The sequence below is a fragment of the Melanostigma gelatinosum genome (assembly GCF_949748355.1).
Source record: "Melanostigma gelatinosum genome assembly, chromosome: 15".
Taxonomy (NCBI): Eukaryota; Metazoa; Chordata; class Actinopteri; order Perciformes; family Zoarcidae; genus Melanostigma; species Melanostigma gelatinosum.
This window is the reverse complement of record NC_136648.1, coordinates 11,567,530-11,595,248: the sequence shown is the minus strand read 5'-3', so window position 1 is coordinate 11,595,248 and position 27,719 is coordinate 11,567,530. Positions and strand designations below refer to the sequence as shown.

The 27,719-nt window shown below is 42.8% G+C and overlaps 1 protein-coding gene across 2 annotated transcripts; it reads left to right on the top strand.

Annotated features, from left to right (window-relative positions):
- Positions 1-566: 566 nt before the first annotated feature.
- mfsd8l2 (major facilitator superfamily domain containing 8-like 2) lies at positions 567-8,539 on the top strand (the record flags this gene model as incomplete). 2 transcript variants are annotated; one of them, XM_079284446.1, is made up of 11 exons in its annotated part: positions 567-645; positions 849-1,034; positions 1,474-1,536; positions 1,625-1,744; positions 1,946-2,025; positions 2,471-2,753; positions 4,246-4,319; positions 4,762-4,975; positions 5,884-6,006; positions 6,188-6,318; positions 7,087-8,539. In XM_079284446.1, 11 exons carry the CDS (start codon positions 567-569, stop codon positions 7,165-7,167), a joined length of 1,434 nt encoding a protein of 477 aa, XP_079140572.1. In that variant the 3' UTR covers positions 7,168-8,539. The 2 variants fall into 2 exon arrangements, with proteins under 2 accessions (XP_079140572.1, XP_079140573.1); XM_079284447.1 differs by having other exon boundaries at positions 613-640.
- Between the last annotated feature and the right edge of the window lie 19,180 nt (positions 8,540-27,719).

Genomic DNA, 27,719 nt, shown 5'->3' with positions numbered 1-27,719 from the left:
TTATTCATATCTACGGCCTGCAGGAGGGCAGATAGGTCTGGCACACTTCTTCAGTGGGCTGTGGGAGAATGAAATGCTTTTGGTGAAACTGAAGAGAACAAGATTAAAAATGTATAAAGCTCTGTGTACTTTACCTCACCTGGTAACCGGAGACATTGCCCTGACCGAGAGGCCCTCAGCGTGGTGCCGCGCTGCGGACGTGACTCAAAGAGAATTTGCTCTTTAACATAAATGGCTCATGGAAACTGGACTACTGCGATAATCTCACTGGACTGTGTTGTTTTCTGCTGCTGATTTTGATGTATTCTGCCCTTTGCTTCCAGGTCTCAACCCTGCTGAAACCTCTTCTGCAGGAGAAGCCTCGTATGATCCCAGTTTTCCGTTTCTAGGAAGTTCGAAAAATGACCTTCACAATGTTGGGACACATTCCTCCGACTATTGGGGGCAGCAAGTTGGACTAATTGAAGGCACAGGGTTTCCTGTCATCCCATAATGCCGCTGAACAACATTTCTGAACAACATGTGCAGCAAGAGGTTGGCGTATAAAAGGCAGCAAGTCATTAAGCATGATGGATTATCTCCAAAAGAGGAATCTAACTTTTCTTACTATTGGATTGATATTCATGCTGAACGGCATTGAGTACGGTAAGTTCATTATTACAGCTTCATGGACTTGAGGACATGAGATAATGGCCTCTTTAGAGCAGAATCTGCCTGGCATTTTGGCTTTGGGCACTCATCGCAGAATATATTTATTCTCTGTGTGAGTAAACAAGGCTCGTCATTTACACATCTCCCCTCCTTTTCCTCCACGCTCGTCCTCCTCCGTGCTTCTCTGGTGGTCTCAGCCGTCATCCTGCCTACAATATGGAGTTATCTGCAGATTTTGGAGGCCCCCCCTTACTTCCTGGGTCTGGGTCTGTCTGCCTTCAGTCTGAGCGGACTGCTCACAGGCCCACTTTTTGGGTTATGGTCAGATCGGAACCAAACTACAAAGTCCGTCATCCTTTTCTCCAATCTTTTTGAGATTGCCGGTGAGTAATCAAACCACAAGGTAAACCACATCGAGTCTGATTACAGAAGCCACTGGCATGACTGTGTGCTTGTGTAAAACTCAAACTGTAGCTCGTACTTGGGCTCATTCATTATTCACTACACTATACTTAAGAGACCTTCTGTGTAAAGCACTATAAACGGTCCATGTTTCAGGTAATTCCTTTCATCTAAATGTTTCCTTTGGTTAGCCTGAATGTGCAATGCATGATGGTAGTTACTTTCAAGTTAGTGGTCGTAAATTGTACACTACTTTACACAAAAGTCAAATGGCTTCACCACCAGGGCACCATGGAATGTCTGTGCATATTTCATGTTGTTTTTCTTTTGCTGCTGGTATTTCAGTCACATTAAGTGAAGCGTTTGTGTCACACTGGAGACGCATTTATCAGCATGATTTTCATCTTTATCTGTCCTCAGGTAACTTCATGTATTTTATTGGATACTCAAAGTGGCTGTTGCTATCCAGTCGTCTTGTAACAGGTGACGCACTCCCGCTCACATGCATGCATGTCATGAAATAACAGCCAAAGCATGTACTGCATCAGCACGCTGTGTGTTTCCTTCTCAGGTGTCGGCGCAGGAGCGGGCTCCTCCATCTTTGGTTTCCTGACTCGGAGCACGAAGCCAGAGGAGCGCGCTGGCATCTTCGCAGCCGTCATGGCCTGTCGACAAGCTGGCCTCCTTGTGGGTCAGTCCCCCCCCCCCCCCCCCCCTTCATCTCACCGCAGAAAGAGGGGTCATTCCACCTCCTCTGTCTTCTGAGAAATATCACGGGAGACGATGTGATGTCTTCTTTGATGTTCAGTTTTGGGAGACATTCAATAAGATGGAGGCTACCGTCTCCACACATCCTCTGTTTTTACTCCTTCTCCTTCCTGTCTCTCTGCAGGGCCGGCGTTCAACCTGTTCCTGCGGCTGTGTGATTTCAAACTGGGGCCCTTTGTTGTGAACAAATATACATCTCCTGGGGTAACAGCATCCAGATAATCAGTAATCTAAGGTTCTCTGAAAGCCTCATGAATACAGAAACAACCTTTAGAAATAGTCGCTCCACATTCTGCACTCCTCCTGGCTGACACGTCTTCTTTTATCTTCTTTGTAGAAGAATACAAAAATGCCTGCAGCAATAATCTGGCCCGTATCAACTGAAATCGATCTATTTCCACCTCACGAGTCTCCGAATAAAACACCTGCAGAACAGTTGCAGCTTAAATGAGATGAGACAAAGCTCTTACATTCCATTGTTCCACATAATGTCTCTCTATATTTCACCGTGCCAGGTTACTTGATGTCTTCCACACTCTCCTTCATACATCCAACGCTTTATCTCTCCTGAGAGTTTTCTTGGATTTTGATGTTGTGAAAAGACGTAAATATTTGAGGATGTTTAATCTTTTTCCTCCTTTACTCTCAGATCTTCATGTGCATGTTGTGGGTGCTGGTCCAGTTTGTCGTCCTGGCTCTATACTGGGATGTACCACCCATCAGCTCAGAGGAGGGCATGGCGATGGTGGAGATGAAGGAAGAGGATGATGATGAGGAGGAGGCGCTGCTGATGGGGTCCGAGGAGGAGCCGCTGCCCACCTACAGAGCTGTCAACTCTGACCAATTGGAGACCTCCGCCTCGTCTGGGACGCAGCCCGTCCACGGTGCCTCGACTCTCTTGAAACCCTTCAAAGGCTTCAGCGCCGGCAGAGGTGAGCGAGCAGCTTTGACTGCCTGTTCCAAACAATGACCGTCATCTTTCCTCTGCCTTATTTGTGGGATTCAGGTAGGAAGAGGTGTCACTGCCAATGCACATGTTTTGTATCAGCTCTATTGATTTCCTTGCATGCACACACACACACACACACACTTTCCATTCTTCAGGTCTCTCTGAGGAGATCTGTGTGGCATGTCGGATCACATTCCCTGTATATTGATTGGACTTGTGTGTGTGTGTGTGTGTGTGTGTGTGTGTGTGTGTGTGTGTGTGTGTCTGGATTATGTTATGAGTGTGCATGTATATGTATGATGGCAGTTGTCCTATTGGATTAGTGTCATAGTAGGTTTACATGGGATGCAAGCAGATATTGTCTGCCGTTATTGATTAACTCTTTCTTTACGTTGTTTGTGTGTGTTGGTCTGTGTGTGTGTGCGTGTGTGTGTGCGTGTGTGTGTGTGTGTGTCCAACCTTCAAATCAATTCTCTCACTCTTTGAGGATATGCCAAAGGAATGGACAGTAGCTTTTGTTTTTTCATTGACCGGGTTGCTGTGGTTGACTTGTGGATGAAATGGAGACAGAATGTGATCAATATTTTTCTGATTGATTCCTTTTTTTAAATTTGAAGAAAATCGACAACACCTCATGAGCGAAGGTGGAGGATGTCTGCAGCTTTTGCACATGGGAGTGTCTGTTTGCTTTTACAGTGAATTAATTAATTCAAACATTTATTTCAGCCTCGAAAATCATTGAGGTTCCCATCATAGCAATGATGACAAAAAGCACGCATAATGACACCAAGAGGACAATACTCAGTGAAACACATACACACTGAGGTGAAGTGGTTTGAGATCATCGTCTTGAATTGAACTATGTTGCATACTGTAATGCAGTAGTTCACAAAAATAAACTCATGTCGATAATTCTAAAAACATTGAACAGAGAGAACTGAACCACAGTAGATCACACACTGTAATATCCAGCCATTCCACCAGCCATCTGGCACGCACTTCCAAATTTAGCAGCAAGCCCAGCTCATTTTTACTCCTCTCCAAGTCCATAAGGGTTGTTTTGTTCCAGAAAAAGCTGGTATAAATTTGGAATTCCTTATTTATATATAGATACGGTATATCTGTCTCTATATATATATATTCCTTGTTGTGATCACGTGATCATGTTTCAGAAAAAAGCAGAACCCTCACTTATCTCTAGAAAAAGACAGTTTTTTTGGCAGCCAGGATTCATCACTGCCTCTTTCAGTTTTAAGATTACCTTCAGATGAATACGTTTTCTTCAACTTTATTTCAGCCAAACTTGCCCGTTGATTCAATGCCCGTTGATTCAATTCAATGGCACCACTTGAGCTTGTCATATGATTTTCTCCTCATTTTCTCTGGTGTTCAGTATCTCTCTCTCTCTCTCTCTCTCTCTCTCTCTCTCTCTCTCTCTCTCTCTCTCTCTCCCTCCCTTGTCTTTCACTCTGCAGAGCTCCTGAGAGAGGAGGTGGTTGTTCTCCTCACGGCTCAGTTCATCACTCTCTTCAATCAGACAGCGCTGGAGGTGAGAGCAGCTACCGTTGAGAACCATCAGCCGGCTTTCCCAAGCATTTCACACGGTGTCACACGATTTTACCCCGGGTCTCATCCACACTGCATCAATCTAAGCCTTGCTTGCAAAGACCTGCTGTTACTTTCAGAAAATAATCAAGTATCCCTTAACACTCAGCATATAACTGATGTAGGGAGTGCACAAAATCAGTCTTGTGTCCCCGACCTGAAACACGAAGAGGTCTTTTTCATATTGTCATTCAAATGTGGCCACTGAATAGTCATGTTGTGCTGACCTGGACAATCACTTCAACATCAAAACAGAATCATTCTTTTGATCTGGAGTGAATGGAGCCTTTGAAGGAGTTAAAAGGTGCATGTTTCTGCTCCTCTACCTCTGACTGAATCACTTCCTCTAACTGACTGACCTTACGTACATTCTTAAAACCCCTCAGACCATGGTGACTCCTTTGACGCAGCGCCTCTTCAGCTTTGGCGAGCTGAGCAACAGCCTGATGTACAGCCTGTGCGGGGTGGAGGTCATCCTGGGCTTCTTCTTCGTGCGCTGGCTGAGCGGGAGGGTGGCGGACCGCGTCGTCCTGGCCGTGGGCCTGGTCATCTGCTGCATCGCTTGTATCTGGTGCCTCGTCTTCCTCTGCAACCCCCGAGGTGCCAACCTGTACAAACACAAATGCAAAGGCGCACACGGTCCTAAAAAAGCGCCGTGGTCTGTGCCAAACCCTTTCTGTGAGACTGGTGTTGGCGTAGTGTGCATATCGGGTTACACACTAGCTGAATTGAATGTGTCCTGTAAATGATATCATTCAGGAGATCGTACAGGCAAGCCGGATCCTGTATGTTCATGTTGGCCCGCGACTGTTGCAGTTCGTCACGTTTATCGCTCTGATTACAAGTGACAGGTGCTGGAGCTGGGGAGTGCCTGAGTCCATATAAAAGGATTACAGTAATCTAATTCGACAAAAATGCTATTTGTTAGAGCATATCCTAATTTTGTTTGCTATTTGTTACAGTTACAGTTAAAACAACCAAACAAAGAAATGAAACCTTAAAGGCAGATACCGGATGAGAAATGTGTTTTTCTTGGACCACGGAGAAGAACTTTTGATTGGTGAAATTTAATTTCGATCATTTGATTACAGAAAGGAACATCCAACAGTGGAGTGGGCACATATTCACACAAACATGTGCATGTTGCAAAGCAGCAGAGAACAAATATCTCGTGGCTGCCAGCTTGGCAGTGGTTTAGCTCGCAGATAGAGCCATCGCTGGTGGTGCCAACCCATTTGTGGAAGGAACTTAAAAACCGAGGGAAGGGATGGACAACTAAAGTATGATCTGACGCAGGCATTGAGTCCTCACCACCACGCGTTAGAAAGAAAAAAACTATAATTGAACAGCTAAGAGATCTACTAATATATATTAATTTAATGTACGTGAGAGGTGGAGTTAGATTACAGTCAGTAAATGTAATTGTTTCATGATATGTTCCACGATGAGGGCAGACGACTATAATTCGACGGGCCGAATACCAGGGTGTTTTCTTTCCGATGCTGCAGGTGGATATGGATGGGAGCTGTCGAGCTTCATCATCGGAGTGTTTCTGCAGCTGCTGGGGCTTCCCTTCGTGGCCGTGTCTCAGGTGTCTCTCTTCTCCAAAGTCACAGCAGAGAAAACACAAGGTTGGCTTGCTTTACGGCTGTTTGCTGTTTGCACGATTCAACATCTTCAAACAGCAGATTGCTGCTCAGCATATGCGATGCAAAGAAACAGCAGTACATGCTTCTTTTTTTTTTTAACTTGCCATATTTCAATGTTTGAAATCAATAACTTTGTCGTTATTTTGTGACGCCTCACCAAAAGGATTCAGCCAAGGTGTCAGACGCTCAGTCGGGGGCTTGGCCACCATCTTGGGTCCTTTGTGGGCTGGAGGACTGACCAACAATTTGTACATAATGCTGGGCATGATGCTAGCTCTTCTCATAATGATCACAGTAAGTACAGCACAGCTCATTAATGGCGTCAAACTGATGATGAAACGATTCTCGTGTTTGAATAGTTGAAGCCACCAGCTGGTTAGCTTAGCTTAGCGCTAACACTGATATTGGCAAGCTGTCTTGTGTTCTTTAAGAAATTCCTATACAACCACCTAAGCATCCTTAACCTTTGTTTAAAGCATCTGAAAATATTTAAATCTTACAGCAACAGTGAGGAATATGCTTCATGGCTGTCTGGAAGAGAGCATTTGAGAAGATCAATAATGAACAAAATCCACCTAAAGCTCACTATTTGTTTCATTTGTTTGAACCATACAACGGCTGAAGTATAAAAAAAAGTTGCGTGGTTCCATCAACAATATATATTGTGTTAACAGAGCCGGGCTAAATGTCAGCTGCTATCTAAGCTGCAGCTTCTTATTTAAAATTCATCTACCAGCACCTCTAAAGCTCGAGGATTAACATGTTATATTTAGTTTAATCCATACAAATACCAACGTGTAAACAATATTTCTGTTCTCAATGAGCTGGAATTGACATAGTGAATGCTTTTAACACAGTGCTTCTTCTTTCCTACACCACTCGGTACATGATGTGTCTTCTCTATTAGAATCCATCCAACGCTTTTTTTCACTTACCCAAACAGAAAATAACCAGTGGCTACTTGCCAGTAACATCCTGATCTCAGCATGTCTTTCATAGCCTCTGCTTATTACTCGGTGCTCTCTATTCTCTAAAGCCATATCACGCTGTTCATTTTCTCAGGTTATGACAGCGCTGTCCTACGACCGCCTGACCGAGCCCAGGGCCGTGCAGAGCGCCCAGAGCTCTGACAGCGGAGGATAGAGCTGCAGTCTGTGTGGAGAGCCCGAGAGGCTGAAGAGAGACAGAGGGAGTGCCCTTCCCTTCTGAGAGAGTCAATACAAGTTTACTGCAGAGGAAACTGCATGAGTGTGGATTCAAAATGTTCAAAACCCGTACTGTACCACAGAACCTGCCAGAGAGGTGATCACACAGGTACAAGCACTTTGTACAACCTCTCAGCAATCAGATGTTATGAGAACCCATCTTCAATGCATATCAGACTATTCATTGTCCTTTACACAAGGGGGCACCATTGCTCCCATATTGAATATTCAGAGGCCTAATTGAAGATGAAAGCCATTATTTTTAAACTGAACTATTTATATTCCCAGGTGTTGATGAAAAGATAAGAGAGCAGCTTTTTTTTTGTTTTCCTTCATGTGACCCACGCACCAAATTTTTCATTTCTTGTCCCGAGTCTTTCTTCCTCTAAAAAAGAAATGAAACAATTGACACAATGGGTGCAGAAGTGCTCCATGTCAGTGTGGCTGATAGAAGAAGAGGGTCAAATAAAGTGAAGCTTTAGAGAATTCTTCATATTTATTTGTAGTTGTGGAGTGAAGCAGCATTTCCAGTGTTCATACAGAGCCTTGGATGTGACTGAAGCGGATAGATATTATCTGAAAATATTCCTGTATATCGAATGTGCAAATGAGGAGCTCATGAATTAAAACCAAATAGGACAAATACTTGCTAATTAGGCAGCTCTATCGTTTCACTTTGGGGGGATTTAAAGTTGAATTGCCTCTATTCATAATTCAAAACATGACATGGTGTGACTTGTGAATCGTCAGCTGTTCGTGGCTATATTCTCCTCTGGGATGTGCTGTATGCTACACACATGAGAGGAGAACGCTGTAAGCAACATCAAGGCATTGTAGATTTCCTTTGTACCAACGTATATGGTTTTTTGGCCAATGTCTGTGTTTTTGCATAATTGCAGATAAGGCTCAGTAACCTTTTCCAGTTTTCTACACTCAGCATGTGATATTTGGTTTTCCAGAGGCTTTTTCGCCTGAAATGGAAATTTTAATCTTTGGGACTCAAGGATATATAAATACTTTCATGCTCTCATCAGCGCATTCAGGTACTTGACATTTTAAGGGAGATAACAGGGTGCAAAAAAAAGAATTTTTCTCAATTTACTCTGTTTGTACAAGCTCGCTTTTCCAGCCTGATTATTTCTGTCTTGTGTTCTTCAAGAAACTCCTTCACAACCTAAATAGCCACAACCAGTTTAAATCCCCTGAAAACGTGCATTCAAATTGAAACTTTATGACTATTGCTAATGTCACACTACATTTCAGCATGTAACTGATCCGTTTTTCAATAGTTTTGTTCCAAAAATAAAACAGGAAGCAAACACACTGGCCCGCCTTTTCATATTTTTTAGACAGAATGCAGTGAAGAGCAGCAAATTACATTGCAATTACATGGATGGTGTCTCAAAGCCCCTGAAAACTTGGCTTGAAATTATAAGTTTTTCACTATAAATAAGACTGAATAAGAAACCAATGTAATGTTATATTTCAGTTTTATTGATGCAGAGTTTAACAGGTAAAAGCTCAGTCAATCAGGTTTGTGTGGGTGTGGTTTGATCAGATTTGATTGATGGTGACCAATCATTCAAATGTTGAAAAATTGTGATTGATATACAGAAGTAACCACTTTTTTTCTTACAAATATCTGCCTGCTTTTAACCAGCAAAAGAGAGCTCAGAGAAAAATGTATTAAAGAAATCTTTGATGTGAAATACACAAAAGCATTAAACCTTTGGCAGAAAATGGTGCGTTTATGTAGGACCCCAATCGCTAATAGTAAGAAAGCTAATAAATATGTTTTAGGGCTCTTAAAGAGATTGCATTAAGGCTTTGTTATATAATTCATGAAAAAGGTTTTTCTGCGTGGTACCAGACAAACCACTTCTCCTCTACATCGTGATGATCCTGCTTTCATACACAAGATCTGTGCAGTCAACTGTGCTTCGACTCAGCTTCTGTATCAGCCTATAGAGGCGGCACACAACCCCCCAAGGACATAAATAGAAGAGTCAGAGGGCATTGGGCTTTCATGTGAAATATACCAAAGGTAGGCACAGAAGCACAAGTTATGCAATTTTAAAGATACACAGAACAACCATTTGATGCAGGAGCCAACTATTATTTATTTGAAGCATGGACAGAAGTTTGTCACTTTGAAGTTTTGTGAGGGGGGGGGGGTAATTGGAGAGTGGCAACCCTAGTTGCTGGTCGTGGTTGTAGTGTTGTAGCTGACTTTAAATGGCTCAGTCTGTTAGTATGCTTGCTGCTGTACAATGAACTGAACTGTCAACACTGAACAACATTTTTGTCTGTTATATCCAAGTCTGCTCGTCGACCGTTGTTAGGTCCAGAATACACCAAGCCTGAGTTTATCTCTCTGCATATTGTTGCAACACAAAGTATTTTTGTCCCTCACACCCGCCCACTTATACTTTGAATTTTACACATGTGCGACATCTTTCTGATAAATCAAACAAGGAGCTGGCTTCTGGATGAGAACAGCTTTTCAGGAAACAGAGCCAATGTGGCGCAGTGCCACGAAAAGGAAACATAAATTTGATTATTTTTCTGCCTTTAAATGGAGATAACTTGTGAGCTTAAAAGCGTGAGCATGAATCTCTCAAGCAGCATAGTTGATGCTGCTAGACCGCTTATTGGGACAGTACCATGCTCAATGACTGTCAGTGTTAATTCTATTCATTAATACTCACTGCCAATAATGGACACGCGTACATTTTATGGTGTAAACGGGCAAAAAGGAAGCTGACGTGTTAGGACCAGTTTTACAGGTTTCACCAGGCTAAAAACCAACACACACAACACACAGGCAGAAATTTAAATATTCTTGTTTTTATTGAACTGAAGGAGAAACACATCTGTGATGGGGATGAGAATGATAGTTGACTGTTCACATAAAATAGGGATATTTTTTCTCCCCCAAAAAACTAATTTGTGCAGTGGATGACTAGTAAAATGTATCTACGTTTCATCAAAGGGAACTTTACCGGCCTGATTTCACTTTTTTTGCATTGCTTGCAATGAAAGCAGATTGACGCTGTCGTCTAACAAAGATAACGGTAATTGGTCATAAAGAGGAGAACAGCATCTGACTGGAGCCAGTGTGTAACAATTATGTTAACGGCAGAGATGGGCTCTGCTCTTCCTGATGGCATTACTGTAGCCGGACTGAGGACGGTTGTTAATGGGTCGGAGATGATAGATGAGTTATCATCGACTGAAGAATAGGAAGGGAGATGAAATCAGGCCAGCAATATTCAGTCCATGATTCACTTTTTTCTTCTGCTCCCGGCTGCCATCCAGTCTTTGTGCAGAACGATTTATCCATACAAATCATTAAGATATCTAATTTTAGAGGAATATTTTTATTCAGGATGTCATTTATTTTCTGTGGTGCAGGATGCAATGAATGCAATTCATTTAAAAGAAAATCCTTTAGATGTCAGCGTGTTGGTCTCCTGCCAGCGGAGTTAAAGATTTACCGTTTCACCGTTTCTGACTTCAGAACCTGACTTCTGAATGCCATTGACAAGGTGGCTGAAGTCCAATACCGTGTGTGTCTATGTAGCAGTTGCGTACTCTCCGTTGCGTTGTGTTTAATTCAGGACACGATATCTTTTGATGGCTCCAACCAGACGTTTATTCATCGGACAGAATATAGCTGGTAAAAGACAGAACAGCTTCAGTGACTCTCACAGACAACGTTGTGGTCACAAGCTCCGGAACACTGTTCAATCAAAAGGGACAAATACTTAAGCTAACTGTGGTTAGCATGCTACTCATGCTAAATGCTAAATGCTAAATCAGTTAAAACCATTTGCTCTAGAAATGATAAATTAAAACAATTATACGTACAAAAAGGGACTTCTAGACATCTCTATATATATATATCTCTCTCTCTATATATATAAGTGATATATGTACATCAGACATCGAATGAGATGTTTCACAACATTGTCACAGGTCAACCGACCATGAAAACAGCTTCAGACTCGTTCATGAAAGCTGGGCGCACCACTAGAGTCTGCAAGCAGCCAGCAGAGGGCGCTGTTACACACAACCCACTTGTCTCCATGGGGAACTAATGATACGTTGTAAATGATATTTAAACAAGGAAATAATATGAAAATGATAAGGATCAGCAATAACTTAAATAATATAGTAATACTAGCAACCAATGGCCAGTGATGGCAAGTGGAATCATTAACTCTGTTACACAGACACACAAAGGGAGGGGACATTTGCGACAATAATCTGACAATTTATTTTCATTCAATTCACAGTATTAAGTGTGTGAGCTGGCATAATGCTGTGGGTTTGAATGTACCCCCTTATAGCGATATCGAGATGTGCGACTAATGAGCTGACAGGGGAGTGGGAAAAGAGAAAGAGAGGGGACAGTGTGCGCGAGGCTCGGTATCGATGAATCACAATTCTTCCATGTCCCCTTCCTGATAAGCTGCTTAAGATTCAAAAAGCCGGCTGTCTGGCTGGAAGGCAAATGATTTGATTTATTACATGTGACGGCGGTGCTCGGGGGTTTGCACGTGTATACAGTCACTCAGGTGTAGCTCCCCTCTGCATTTCTTAGAGATCCCATCATGTTTGTATTCCGCACGCCTGGCATCGCCTCTGATACATTGAATCAATTGCCTCCACCCACACCGACCATCCGCCCCCATACTCATATGAGAGCCACTGTGAAATGAATGCCTGAGGGAGATGCACGAGCGCTGTGTTTAAGGCAGCCTCGCTCATTGATTGCAGCCCATTGTAATAGCAATGGAAATATATTCAGATAATTATCAGGCTCATTTAGGTATGTGGTTTGCTTGTGAACCTGGTGTTGCTTTGCGAAGGGAGAGAGTTTTTTTTTTTTTTTTTGTCCTTCCTGCAGCAGCACCAAAGAGCCTCAGAGCAGACAGTACATTTGCTCATCAACTGGTTTCGTTCCAGTGAGAGGTAAAATTATCCAATATTTCACAGTCTGGCCCTTTGAAGGTGGCGTTACTCAGCAAAGCTCAATGCGCAATGGAGCCAAAACGCAATAGAGTTCAAACAGACGCCTCATTTTCACGGGTGGGTTCAGGCCTGTCCAAACTGCTGCATGGAGAAATGATGCGAAATAAGAAACTCTTCTCATTGTCGGTTGTTTACGATCGACTGCAGGAAACAAATCAAGTAAACAATCGACCCCCCCCCCCCCCCCCCCCACGTTTCAGTTCACCCTCCTTCATCCCCCCCGTGGCGGTGGAAAAAGCGCGGTCATGTTTGTTGTCTGACAGCAATACGGTCAAGGTTTATGTGCGTCTGGACACGTGGGAGCCCATTGATCCCATTAACAGCATGTGAGAAGAATATTATGAAATGATGAGAACTTCATAGGAGGTCATGTGAGGATCAATATTAAATCCCATCTCATTTATAATCCTGCTGAGCAGAGAGGCTCCGCGGGGTTTCGCTGCTTAGAAGAACGCATTCGACACTTTACTTTAATGCTCATATGAATGAATGTAATGACACACAAGTGCTTTGAGATGAAATGTTTGTCTTGTCTGTTTTGCAGGCACTTTAGTGCTGTTTTGTTGTCAACAAATGCACTATAAATACACTGATGGATGATGGAGAGGCTTGACCAACAAAGGCGCGCACACATACACACAAACATGATCAGGGAAAGTATTGACATATCAAATTTAAATCAATTCATCAAATGCTTGTTACATCTCCTGGCAGATTGATATTGTGTTCTAGGCTATTTTTAAGGAGCTTTGGCTGCTCTTATCTGCAATCTCCACCATCTTACACAGCGTCTTCAGATCAAGGATTACGTTTCTTATTATATCACTTAGAGGATTAACCCCTTCATCACCCCGAGTTATGAATCTGACCTCTGATGGATGTGAAATTCAATGAGGGGGTTTCATGAGATTGATTTTGAAACAAATTCCAGCTGCAAAAGAAGCTCGAAATCTTTTTCACCCACTCTCCCAAAATCTGGGAATGTAACCTCTGATTTCATTCACTCTCGAGCCAATTAAGCTGTGAGATTTGTTTGAAGTCGCAGATTGATCTGCCTGTGTGAAGGAGGGAGGCAGGGGAAGCACAGGGAGAGAGAGAGAGAGAGAGAGAGAGAGAGAGAGAGAGAGAGAGAGAGAGAGAGAGAGAGAGAGAGAGAGAGAGAGAGCTGTGCCAAAGCATAGGTCTTAGGAGACAGAGTGCAGACACACTACGGTTCATAGACTAGTAAGAATCTTTTATCAGGGCTGATATTTAAACATCCATAATTAATCCAATATCTGTGGAGCTCTCCAAAGAGAAAAAAGCAACCCACAGCATCGCCCATGGAAAAGAGAACATTGTAAATTCCTGGCACTGCACTGAGTTCTCCTTCTCTGCGGTGTAAAAACAAAAGTTGGCAACCAAGATCTCGGGGGAAATTAAAAATCGTTGTCTTATCCAGGCAATTAAATGATATACACCTTTTCGTACATGGCTGGAGCTGGCCCCCGGAATCTATTTATGACAGTTTTGTGGTTGCCGCTCACCGCAGAGAGCTTCACTTCACCCCGAAGGACGAGGCTGGAAAGGTATGGGGTGAGGGGGATTTATTTTTTTCTTCCCAGAGGCAGAGACACAGAGAACTTACTTTCCATCTGTCTCTATCATATAGATTGATAGGATTAAGCCAAATGCTGTTTTAGTCCTGAGCAGAGGCTCAACTCTTTCATGTGAAACATTGGATTAGATAGTCAGGGATCCTTTGTGTGTTGTCTCCAGTCTCCCAATGACTCTTTTCTCTGCCATCTTATTATTTAAAGAGAGGGTGTTTCTAAATGCACGCCGCGCCTTGAACTTTATTACATTTCGATAACTTTATACATGTGTGTGCGTCTCTATTCTCCCGAGCTCGCACCTCTGGGCCATTGGGACCATAGCTCAGTGGGGGGCCTTCACTCCAATTTGCCATCGTTTGTCACCATTTGTTCGTCGCGACAAACAAAATGTTGGCCCTCGGTCCCCTCCCGTTTGGCCACAGTCACAAATGGCGTCAGCTGCTCTCTTCTTCCCGTGGCTCTATTTATCCCTTTCTTTACACTGAATAACTCAGCCCTGCCCGCTAGCCGGGGCGGACGTTTGTTTAAAACAGTTCCCCCATCATTTCATCTGACATGAATATCGTAGCATGTTGCTGTTGCATTATTGATGCCGTGTTTGTCTTGGTGTATGATATGTTAATTCAAAGATAAACTGGGGCTTTGGCTGTATTTATCCGGGAGTCAGCGAGCTTCTAGAGACTTCTTTTCTTTGACCCTGTCGTCTTGTCTGTTGTTGATGCAGTCAGATGTCTCTTCCAGCCTCCAGTTTCATTGTGTACTTAAATATCTCGATTACAGGCCCTTAGATTGCAAGCTAATTGCATAATGTACTTTAAACCCAGTTTATGATGAACTGTAGCTGCTGGACAGACTTCCATGAGGCCAGCTGGGTGGAGCGCTGACGAATGAGGTCGAGATGTTTCAGACAGATACAGCAGGCATGGCAACCGTCTCCGTGGTCAGATAGTTGAAGCTGATTTCCTGCCTCATATCGCAATCTTGCATCTTCGTTGGTGTAGCAGAGAAACTAAAACATGGTAAATTGCTGCCCGGCTCCATAAAAACACAGGAAGGGCCGTTAAAGAGCTTTCTGAGGCTTCCTGGGAGAGTAAAGCCTCTCTTTGGATTGCTTGCAAATGGACAGGCAATAAACATTAGGTGACTTTACGGTGTTAACAGCGAGGAGTCAATCCAGTCGGGGATTTGGTTTCTTCTTTGTTCCTCCTCCACTCCGCTCTGATGTTCTGTTTTATAAGGTTTTAGCTGCAAGTTGAGAGATGAACCAACAGATGACCGTACCATTACGCTGAGTGGCTCGCTGTTTCTCTGGTCAATGAGGCCACGGTGACAAGTTGGCAAAGATTTAGACAAGAGGCTCCGTGGCACAGAGGCCCGGGCTGCTTCCTTTCAGCCCCAATGAGGGACTAAGAACAGATGTCTGGTTTGAAGCCACAGTTTTTCTTGAGCTGTAATTTTTGTCTTGTTTGAAGTGAGCCCCGAGGCGTATCTTATTTTCAAGCCCTTGTACCAAATGGTATGCATACCTTTATTCACATCTTGAAGACTCTCATTACGTGAAATGAAGAGTGTCAGATGTGAGGGAAGCTATTAAGGAAGAGCAGCGAGCCCAGTGGTCTGTCGTAATTGGAGACACTAGTGCTGAGATGAGCTTTATATTACCAACGGCAGAGTAAATACTGACCTTGCTGTTTTCATGTTCGTGGCCCTGAGGGCGTTTTCAGCCTCCGGTTGTGATTCATATGAAGTAACGGTGAAACATAAATTCAGAAAACAAACATGTTGGCTTTTGCCCACAAAGAACGAAAATATATGTTGAACGTTAAAAGGATTCAAGCAGAAAAAACTTAACATGCTTAAAGAATAAATCTGGTGATTTTCTATTGTCAACAAATCCCATAAAAAACAACTGGGAATTCATCCTACTAACAAGTATTATGTGTGTAGCTAAAGCCTGATGTATCTTATGCCTCTGCGTCATAGATCTCCCTTGTTATTAAAAACTATTACACTATTAAATTAGTTGAACGTGGATATTGCAGTTTATTTATATCTTGCAGCTGTAAATACTCACTGCAGCACCAAATGTGTGTCAATCCACTGCTGAAGATAATCCTTAACTCATGCTCTATTTACTCCTGCTTAAGTAACATTTGCTAAAACATTACAGTATCGTGCTGTTTAAGGAACATTTCCAAACAAAGCTATTCAACAATCATACAAGCAGCTTAAAAGTCTACAGCCACGGTGGCGTCTCTGAGGCTGTACTTACGCACAATGGTACTTTGAGCTCAATGCTAACATCGGCATGCAAACACACAGTGACAAAGATAGCATGCTGATGTTAAGAAGGTGTCATGTTTACCATCTTACTTTAGCATGTTAGCGTGCTAGCATTTGTTAATTAGCTCTAAACGCAAAAGTAGAGCTGGCGCTGAGAGGAATGCCATTAGTTTCACAGGGTACGTCGGCCTCGGCCTGGGTTCGGAAGGAACACACCCGTAAACACAACAAGTGAATTCAGTTAACTTGCCTCTCAATGCCAAAACAATCACAACATTTACATGGATATGAAAAATATAAACTGGGCACTTTAAATCAATCTGTTCGAGGACATTGTTGTTATTCCGCCTCGCTGTTCTGTATGAAATGTACGGAGGTGAAAGGTCGTCACAGAGCCGAGCACATGTGAAAGAGGACAGCTGGCACGGCAGCACGATGACGCAGTTGTGTTCAACGCCTCTTTTGAAATCACACACTGTGGTGGAATTATAATAAATAATAATGTTGATCATTTTAGTTGTACAGCACTTTTAAAGCTGGGAGCACAAAGTGCTTTCCATGGACAGCAGATCACTACCAATACACAATATCAAGAAATAAAAACACAGTTAAAAGACCGTATAAAATAAATGTACAGATGAATCATCCCAAAGCATAGAAGGTAGGACAGGTGAAAGTATTCAAATAAACTTAAAATCAAGTGGTTTGTTAAAAACAACAGAGCTATATTAAAAAATGAATAAATAAATAAAATGAATTGTCAGGGGAAAAGGCAAGTCGGTAAAGATGTGTCTTCAGACAGCATTTCAAAGTGGAGACAGTGTCAGCAGATCGGATACTAACTGGAAGACTGTTCCAGAGATGGAGGTGCCAGTAAAGCAAACGCTCGATCACCCTCATATCTCCACCAGGACTCTGGAACAGCTAGCAGGCCTAACCCAGCGGATCTAAGTGGCCCTTTTGAACGACAGGGGGTTAATAGTTCACTGATGTATTCTGGCGCCTGGCCGTGCAGAGCCTTGTAAGTAATGAGTCCAATTTTAAAAAGGATTCTAAAGGAAACTGGTGACCAGTTTGTCGCCGTTGATTGGTTCAGTGGGAAAAATCAAAGCCGCCATAAAGTGTAGATACGGGTTCATCAGGCTGGGAGGCTCACCATCTACAGGAACCATTGGATCTTCTGCACTGGATCCCCTCACAAGATGAAAGACCCGACCTGCATTTACAAACAGGTTTATGGTCTCTGTTCTGCTTTTCGTCATATTTCATAAAATGTTCTCCTATGTTGTACAACATGATGACCACATCAAAGTAATGGCTTACTGAATGCAAATTAATAACAAATTGAAAATGGTTTGTTACGATCTAGTTAAAATTCGGCATTAATATTTGCATTATCTTGTTCGTTGATCTTAGCCGCTATTAGAGTATTGAAACACATATCTTACACATAAACCTCACTCTCTTGGGGAAGCAAAGTATATTGTATAATAATAGAAATACAAGCAAGTTCAAACTTTAGTCAGTAGTTCAATTGTTTACAACATTATTGATTTCTATTTTAACCCATTTTGTTCAGATTAAACAGGTATTTCGTCATAAGCTAAACTATTGGACAAACGGAAATTCTGACCTGATGATGTCACTCGAAAAAGTGAAGGAATCACCAAAGTTATTCAAATTCATCCTTGAGGAACGTAGATGTGTGAACAAAAATCCACAGAAACAGTCACGGACTAAAGCGTTGTTGTTTTCGGTCTTTTCATTGGATTTGTGTAAAATAACAAATATACATCACTACACTTCCTTTATAATATATTATGACATAATTGTCTTTTGGTGTATTCTGTAGTACAGGTATTTTGTTCAAAACCAGGATCCTAATATGATCATTTGTCTCTCTTTGAGCGATCGTTTTTATTTCAGAGTCCTCCACTTTGATTACTGGATTATTGATTGAAAGGGCTGCAACACAGCCTCATCTATGTATTCATTTTAGTTGCCAGGAGCAAGCTGATAGTCTCGTCACTCCTCGGTTGTTTCATTTTCAGGGTTGATTTTATTGGAATTGAAATGCTTTCCAACAGGGTGCTGTGGTTGAAGGTCCGTCTCTCTACACCTCAATGCTGCCACAGTGTCTGTATTATGAATATGATGGAAGTCAATATAATATTACTTAACTCAAAGTACGTTTTTGTTTCAACCAAAACCCTTTTGAGGTTTGTGAAATTGATACCATGTGTTGGTGTCGCTGTTAAAAGGTGTTTTTAGGAGCGCAATCAGTGACTATCATAAAAACACTTCTAAGTAGAATTAGCTGAGGTATTCTAGCCTTCATAACCATCCACCACTCTAATCAAATCGCTTTCATCAAGAGCTCATCTAGTTGTTGCAAACTATGTTAATGTGTTAAAATGAGCAGATGATCCACCAGTGTGCTTGCAATCAGCACAGACTTTCATTACTGTATGTTAGAAAATAATAGGAAGGCACAGCAGAGGAAAAACAAGGCGATTATGAGTCAGCACCGGTGGAAAAAATCTCCCTCCTAATTAAATCAAGTGTGCCCTTCACTTTGATAAACTTGCATATTTTGTTTTGATCGTGCGGTGGCTACTGGTAACGTTCATGGGATATGTTGTAAAAATGAAGTGCAGACTTTAAGCTCCCTGAGTGAGATTAAATTCAGGTCCTCAAATGAAAATCACTCGAGAAAAAGGTGCGTGTTTCATGTCGACAGGAGGTCGACCCATCTTAGTCCTTGAACTGGCAGCTGCAGCTTTAAGACAGAATTCAAATAGAAGCTTAACGTATTTCAAAAAGGTTTGAAAACAAGTTCCTCAATCTTGCGTTTTTTACGCTTCTAAGAAGGATACATGAGATTGGTACTGTTCAGGTATAATGCATCACATAAGGATTAAAGGATATTTGATCAACGTTTTGTTCTCCACTATGCTGCATGTCTGCCTGTGAAGAGTGTGAATAATGAAGCATACAAGTGAAAAGAGACAAAGGATGATTACTAATGCTTTATCGATCAGTTATAGCTTATTAGCCATTAATAAGAACAAGTTGGGTTGCCAGGTTGTGAAAAATCCCTCTGGAAGGTGTTTAGCCTTTCTAACGCGCCAATGTCAGCTTTTTACATCTGGCGATTGCATTCACGCTTCAAAAGTCGTAGTAGTGGTGTTTGTCTGTGAGGTTTATCTTGCTGAACAAAACATGTAAGTACCAGAAACGTGTGTTTGCCACAGAGCTTATTTTCTGCAATATTTTAAACTCCAATGGAATCCTTTGCCGTTTTGTCGAGGGAACCAGTGCGACGCTAACTTCTGGGGTTGGTCGACAAAAATACGTCATCCATGCAGCACTCTATTACTGCGGTACCCAAATGTTTAAGGGAGTCAGGTTGTGGGGCAGCTGTGGCTAAGTTGTTATGGTCGGTGCCCATTAATTGTAGGGTAGTTAGTGAAGAAGTGTCCTTGAGCAAGACTTTGAATTCTAGATTATTCCCAATGTATGTTGATGAGACAAATCTTCAATCATAAAATAAAAGATTCAAATGACACTGACTCTGCTTCCTGGTTTCCTGGTCTGGATCAAGCTCCCAAACCACTGGATCCTCCATTTTTCCGAATGCAACACAACAGCACCCGTTGACCCTAACCCTGGTAAACATGTGAAGTCTCTAATGTGGGAGAACCCCGGTGACTACCACGACATCAGCGGGCTTATTTTCTCAGACTTCACATTGTGCACTCCCCACGACTGCTAAATTAACTTTGTGATTTGAAAAATTGGATTCCCCTTTAAGATGATTTACAAGCATAAATATAACATATAGAGGTCAAACGTTGAAGATCTTTATGATTATTTACTCAGCTTTAAAACAGCTCCACCTTGTGTATTCTTTCTCGTTACCTTAACACACATCTGCACACACACACATGTTGTCGCTCTTCTTCCAGTCGCTCTTTCTCAGCATGATTGTTTACACCAGAAACAGCAGGACTGTCTCTTCTTCTTCAGTCCTCCTGAAATCAGAGGGAGTCTGAATTCCTGCCAACCCTTTGATGACCAGGACAAGATGAAGACATGAAAACTCATGAGAGAGCATGCAGTATATCTTTTCTTGGAAGCTGACAGAAGAGGGGTTTTTTTTAACTACACTGAGTCTAACTTCATATAGAAAAATGTCTGTGTTCCTGCCAAGAGAAGCTTGCAGGCTATCAACCATCAACACCAAGAGAACTGACCATCACTCACACATTTAGTACAGCAGAAAGGATGAACAACAAGCGTACTGAAGAGGAGCATCTGTCAGTGTAACTTTCGCAACATACTGATTGTAAATAATCGTAAACGGTTAAATTAGTTCGATTATATTCACCGAGGGATATTTAATTGGCTTTCTGGCATATTGCTAATTTGAGTTTCCTTTTGTAGCAGTTAAATAGATTATTAATCGTGAACATGTCATGCATTATAATTTTAAAAGCATCAAGCAGTCTCAGGGAGCTGATTGGATTAGCCGTTTGACCCCACTTAAGATGTCAGCAGCTGTGTGACGGGTGTGTGCGCAAAATGAAGATGAAACCTAAAAGGCAAATTCTTTTACGCTTTTATGAATAGACTTGAGGCAACGTTCTCAGTTATATTCTTGATCTACAGCGTATGCCGTGGTGAATTTATTGTTTGGTAACAAACGATGCTGATTTGGTCGAAAGTGACACATCCCGCTACATAGAACAAGACACGACAAGACGTCTGAAAAGTAATGAACTGTGACTCCGACGCAATGATTGTAATTATCGTGATCATTCTGTGTGACGTGTGAGAGCATCTGTGTGTGGCAACAACATGAACACTGCGTACAACACAAGAAAAAGGCATGACGTGAAATGAAACACGCTGCAGATGTAACAGCAGCAGACTGACTGATTCAACACATGTCCACAGATTTGTGTTCGGTGCACAAACGTGCAGCCTCCCTGTGCACATAACAAGACACATTTATCGTATTTAACAGTTTCTACTTTGCCCTCGGGCTGTATGGTGTATATTTTTGTGGAAATTTACATTTTCATTAGCATAGGGAAAAGCCCATTTTGACGTTTTAGTAATGGCAGCTTTCAAGTTTGGTGAGTTCGTTCATTTGTCTGCAGCCGCTGAATCTGAGTCTGGCTGAGAGATCCTGAAATCATATTTTCTGCTCAACACTCAAAAACAAAACGCGCTGCAAAACAATCTGTGTGTGTTATGAAAGGCACAGTGCAATGTCCAATCTTGAGTTTGACGTTCACATTTGTAAATAATACATAACTGAACATGAACATTGGAGATTTCCCTTAGTGCTGCTGCAACACATGCACAACATGTTGTAAAGCAACCTCCTGAAGTCCCTCTTCTTCAAGCTGAATCTCCCATTTTCTCTCGACTTTTCATTATCCTTACAAATCTCCCAGTGTGCTAACAAGCCGCTACGCTCAGTGAGTGAACAGACGGAGCTCAGGGGGGGAGAAGAGGATCAGAGAGACTTGGAGCTCTTGGGTTGGTGTGTGCATAGAGATTCACTTTTTTTCCCCCCTCCACATACAGCTGGGGCTCAATTAGTGTCCATTTTTACTAATTAAGTACACTCTGCCTGAATCAGTGGTGCAAAAACTAACGTTGTTTTTGAAATCACATGCTGTATCCGGCATGCTGCCCCTGAGGCAGCCTGGAGGCCCTTCTACTGTACATTGCTCATCCTCTTCCTCTTTTCCATCTCTTCATGTGCTCAGAGATGAAGAGAGGAAATGAAACACTCCCAGGGGTTTTCAGAAAGTCCTTTTCCGAGTCTTGTTTACACAAAATCGTACATGCAAGAAGAGCGTGTTTTTTTTTTAACAAATTAGGGAAGAGCCACAGCGTCGATGTTTAATTTGACACCTTATGCGATCCCGTCCTTCTTAAACTGGAGCCCTTGATGTTGAGCGTCTATTTCTGGATGATATCCGTCACTGTAGCACCGTGCTAATGCCCGGCTACAGGCATGGTAGTGGAGTTTTGTGCATATTTCCCGAACAAAGTGAAGCAGAGTAAGCTTGGCACAGCAGATAAATCCTAAAGGAGTTGAAGAAGAGACCCAGTCACAGACATTTACAGTGTGAAAATACCCTCACTAGTGTCTGAAGTTAACACTTTGTAGTATGATATGTGTTAAATTGCTACCACAGAGAGAACCGAGACCATCAATCTCTACACACCATCTGCGTATGGTATTAATTTCCCAGACAAGACGACGGCCCTTCGGCAGAAGGGTCAGACTTCTCCAAAATGATCTCTCAACCCCTTCATCCCCTGTCGCACTCTTATCAATGCTGCACACTTCCCGCTCCACTGTTGCCATGGCTACGGTTTTGGCAGGGATGAGCTGTATCAAAAGCGCTCTTGAGTTTAGCGAAGACTCCTCTCCACACTTACCTCTGTTATGTTGCTCTAATCCCTCCCTTTTGATCTTTTTTTTTTTAATGGAGACATTAAACCTGGAGGAATTCAGGATGTACCTTACAAAACCTTATGCCACATGTTCGACTGGATGAAATGCTGATCCTCCGCGGGCTGGTGCATCCGGTCCAGCTGGACTGCTCTCTTCCAGCGAACAGATACCACCTCATGATCTGCAGTCCACAGATAGCGAACCTTCGAGCAGCCGAGAGCACGGCTTTCTTCTCCTCCACTCTTTGAAGCTAAAGCAAAAACAATGAACTGCAATATTTCAGCTTGACGAACCCTTTAAAAGGCAACACCCTTTGTGCCGAATTAGGACTTTGAAATACTTTGTAAGCATTTGACATCTAGAGTCAAACGAGGCCATGAGTCTGAAGCCGTGCTAGCAGCTAGACGACGATAGTGGAAACATGCTCATGTTCAGCAGGCTCAGTGTGTCCGAAATCACTGCCTATGTAGCGCTCTACAGTGTGCAACGTGTGTCTGAGTGTGAAAATGTTTCTACTATAATGTGCACAAAACATTCCACAGTGGAATTAAAAAGTAGTGTCCATGGCATGTACACTATCTACGAACAAAGCCACGACGCAGAGCTCTGCAGTTCACAGATACTACATCATCTCTCCAGTGACACGACACAAAGTAGGAATGACATGAAGCTCTGTACAAAACTTTATGGCAATCCACCGAATAGTTGCTGATATTTTTTAGTTTGGACCAGAGACACAACGGGTACATGGCTAACGCGGTGATGCGCCAACTAATCCTATGTTTTTGTTTCATCATTTTCCCCTTCTGTCCCCTTCTCTCCTCCAACAACTCCGAGTGTAACGTATACTTTAACATGTAGTGAACATACTACGACCCTAGAGTAAAATATCTGATCACTTCTTTCACCACCGACTAAAATTGATTGCAGTCCATCGATATAAAGCCCGCGGTCTCTCCGTGTGCCTCAGACTTTAAAGTAGTGATGAGAAGATGTGTATGACTACGTCCTGCAAATATTTCCTCACTCTCACTCTTTTCCTCCATCCTGAGCCCTGTGGCCCTCTGTGAGAAACATCAATATCACTGACAGATGGTGAAAACGCAGCGAGAGTGAGAAGAAAACAAAACAAAAAAACAGCTACATACAGTCGGACTATCTGTGCTACGTGTGCATCCTCATCTAGTCATCTTGAATTAAAGCCAAATCATTTCCATTTCTGCATGTGTCAGTGCGAAATATGAAGCTTTGATTCCTGAACGTTCATCCGCTGCACACTCGACTGGCTGATATAAAATACAGCAACACATTAGAGTCAGTGCCATCTTAACGAATTCACTTTAACCTGTCATATTAACTCTAACGACTGACAATGAATGCATGGGGAGTGCATGATGCAACGCAACACGTGCACACACACACACACACACACACTGCAGACACGCAGCTAAACCTTAATTAGGGGATTGGATTTTGAACGTATCATCACGCACAGACATGTTTTGTGTGCAGCGGGTATGAAAAGTTGACGGTGTGACGTGTTGTTGTGAGTATGCTGGAGTTTATATGGGCTGCATGATGAATAGCTGGTGTCAGATGTTACCATGGGGATGATTACTTGAAAGCAGCCACGGCACTATAAGCATTTGGGATTTCTAGCCAACCCATCAAATGCTTGGCAGGCCATTTATTTCGAATATACAGGTAGTTTCAGGCGATAACAATCTGTGTGTGTGTGTGTGTGTGTGTGTGTGTGTGTGTGTTTGTGTCTCATGTCTCTGTGATATAGACAAAAAGAGATCACGCTGCATCTCAGTCAAACACTCTCCTCCCATTTAATTACAAACCTGCGGTGACACACATCACTGTCGACATCAGCGGCGTTGACCCTGTTAACAGGACGAGCTGGCTCGTCGCTGCTCTCAGCTCGGACGGGGAGGAAGTGCTTTTGTTCCTTGTCTCTCCTCATCTTTCCAGTGAACTGTAAAGCCGTCCACATGTAGAGGAGAGTCCCTGAAGCCAGCCAGCCAGCCAGCCTTCTCACTCGCAGCCTTGTTGCTAACACGCTCCACAGGCCACAACAAAGGGGGCTCTGAAAACAACCTCTCAAAACATTGACTGGTAGCCCCGATGCTCCACACAGATACTTTGCAGATTTAGAAAGATAGGAGTGAAGCTCAGAATCCACCGATCTCTTTGGTCTTCTTTTCTTTTCTTTGACATCTGCTCTGAGACCACGGCATCACCCCCCCCCCCCCCACTATGTTTACTCAAAAGCCTAAAGTCTGTCTCCTCTAGATCTTCTCTATCCGAGGCCCTTCCCCTCCCCTGGTGGGGATTTGTCATTCAAACTGGGTTGAGGGGTTCCAAGCCCCTCTATCTCATCAGCAAACATCCAAATGCATAATCTGTTCATTCTTTCGAACCCATTCACATGCATGCTAATGATCTCTGTTGGCCCCTCTTTTCACCAAGAGCTCGCTGCTTTGGTGCTTTGAAACACACCCTGGCACTCAGATGTGGTCCTTCAGATGCTGCGCCAGGCTCTATTTTGTTAAATCTTTTACAGTGTACAATGGAGAATGTCACAGTGTTTCTTTTTCCACCTCATGGCAACATGGCGGTGCAGTCAACACACAAAACTCAGCTGTGCAATGTCACCTCTTCACTCCGTCAGAGTCACGGTGAAGAGCAGTCTGAGATTTTATGACGTAAGCTTATTCATTTTCTTGGAGAGTGTTATGTGAAAAGAATGACGCCACATGTCAGGTATAGGGTGAATATGTAGGCAGAGCCTGCAGAACAATTAGCTTAGCTTAGCACAAAAGAGACACAGGGGGAAACAGCTAGCATGGCCCAATCCAACAGTAACAAAATCCATCTGCTCACTGATTTACACGTTATATCTGGTTAGTTTAATCTGCACAAAAACCAAAGTGTAAAACCCAGTCGAGGAATGTACATTTACTCATGTACCGAGTACAGTTTTGAGGTACTTGTACTTCATTTAAGTAATTCTATTTCAATAATACTGTCCTTCAAACCCAACAGGGTACCGACACACGTTAATCATTGTCCGGGGCTTCAGAGGCCATTTGTTGGATCACACACTGCAAGAGAGCCACACACACGAGGTGGTATAGGGAAGCCTCTCTGAGCACAAAGTGCACTGTCATGCTAATCATCAGTGCCTGCAACACTGAGGGCTTTCATGAGGAAAGTGCTGGGAGGTAAAGGCAAAGGCGAGGCATTATTTACCACCGCAGACCTGTGTGTGTGTGTGTGTGTGTGTGTGTGTGTGTGTGTGTGGGTGTGTGTAAGGGTGTTCCTGTGTTGCAGTGTTCTTAATTAAATGTGAACAAATCATTTGAGGGTAAAATTGAGTATCTCTGTAATGAGATGTTTTGCAGCTCCCCATTTATACTTTCCATTCGACACGATGCTGCTCTAAAGATTACAGATGCATTTAGTGTCAGCTGCGTTGCTGAAATGCTCAGATATAATACTTGAAGACCAGAGTTAGGGAGTAACGGATTATCTTTAACAAGATTACAATAATCTGGTTATAAGGAATGGTAAATGCAATCCGTTAATTTGGATTAAAACAGAAGAATAACTCGTAATTTGTGGCTTTTTTTCTGAATTATAGATTTACTGAAAAATCATGGGAAAACTGGGAATAAAAAAAAACCGAATCAGCGTCTTCAGTGGGTTTAATTGAGCAACATATATCATGCATGAGCACAGTTTTTAGTTGTCCGGGTGAAGCTCAAGTGCAATCGTGAATGTTTCATGCCATGAAGAGAGCTGACAGTGAGAGCAGAGGTTGAGTTTCATGGAGATTCTAGGTCTCTGATTCTGCTACATGTTATCAATGATATCAACATCGATCAATGACATCTGCCTCTTTGAGACGTTACAGTTCACCTTAAATATGGATGAACTCAAAACACTTCACCGTCAATGTCAAATCAAAGCTGATTTGAGTAAAAAATAGATCATAAAAAGTTTTCCCCTTCACTGTCATATGATGCACCATATCACTTGTTATGTCGCAAGCATCACTGCAGCTGTGTTGTCAGTGTTTCCTTCATTTCATTTCAACCATCACTTTCTGCTGTGCAGTACCTTATAATATTCAATTAAAATACAGCACATTTTACATAAAAATGATGCTGAAAAGACTTTGATTTCCATTTGTGCTTGCGGTGCAGAGATGCAGAAATTCCTCCACAGCGAGCGCGGAGAAGAGCCGGTCCCGAGTCGTTAAAAAGCCTGATTTCTTTTTTGTGTTTCTCCCCACAGTTACGGCTTACTGCTGCATGCGCTTCGCCACAAAGAGGGTAGTTTTCCATTGATGAGCCGGCACAGGCAGCTTCGGCACCAGCAGCAGCAAATCACTACTCTGTTAAAAGGCCCTGATGCGTAGCAAACTCTCATGCCAAGCCTCCTCGCTCCAAATCTGCCTGCTTGCAGACCCCCCGTAATTGGAGGCATTAAACTTGCTTTGGACAGGATGGCAAATGAGTGCTTTGAGCTTGGAAGAGAACTGACTGGTGCATTCAGAAGGCAAGTAGATGCAGCTAAATCTGACAAATCACTGCCAATCCAGCAGATCTGTGGGTGAGAGTGGTGTGTGTGTGTGTGCAAGTGCGTATGGTTATGCATTTGGTGCCTATGTGTGTGTTGTGCGTGTGTCTTGTCTTGGCTGGTGTTCGTGCGTGATTATGTACATCCAGTATAACGGCCGAGCCGCTGTTAATCTCTCGGTAATCGTGGGGATCACTTTGGGGGGGTGTAGGGATTTGACGTTGAACCGCAGATTGCCTGGTCACTGACGAGCAACCGGCAGCCATGAAATAAAAAGCGCCTGTCATTCTGCCATCACTTCCTCCGTTTTCCCCCTCCACCAAGCACACTCATTAAAACCTCTTTGAAGGACTGTTGCAGCTGATTTACCATCACTTAATGGCCTGTAATACCATAATGAGATATTTTCCTTTAGGTTTGCTGCCATTTTGCATCATTCTGAAGATGCAGCAGTGAAAAACACTACATCCAGCTGGGCTGAGATGGGGGGCTGCGAGTGTTTTC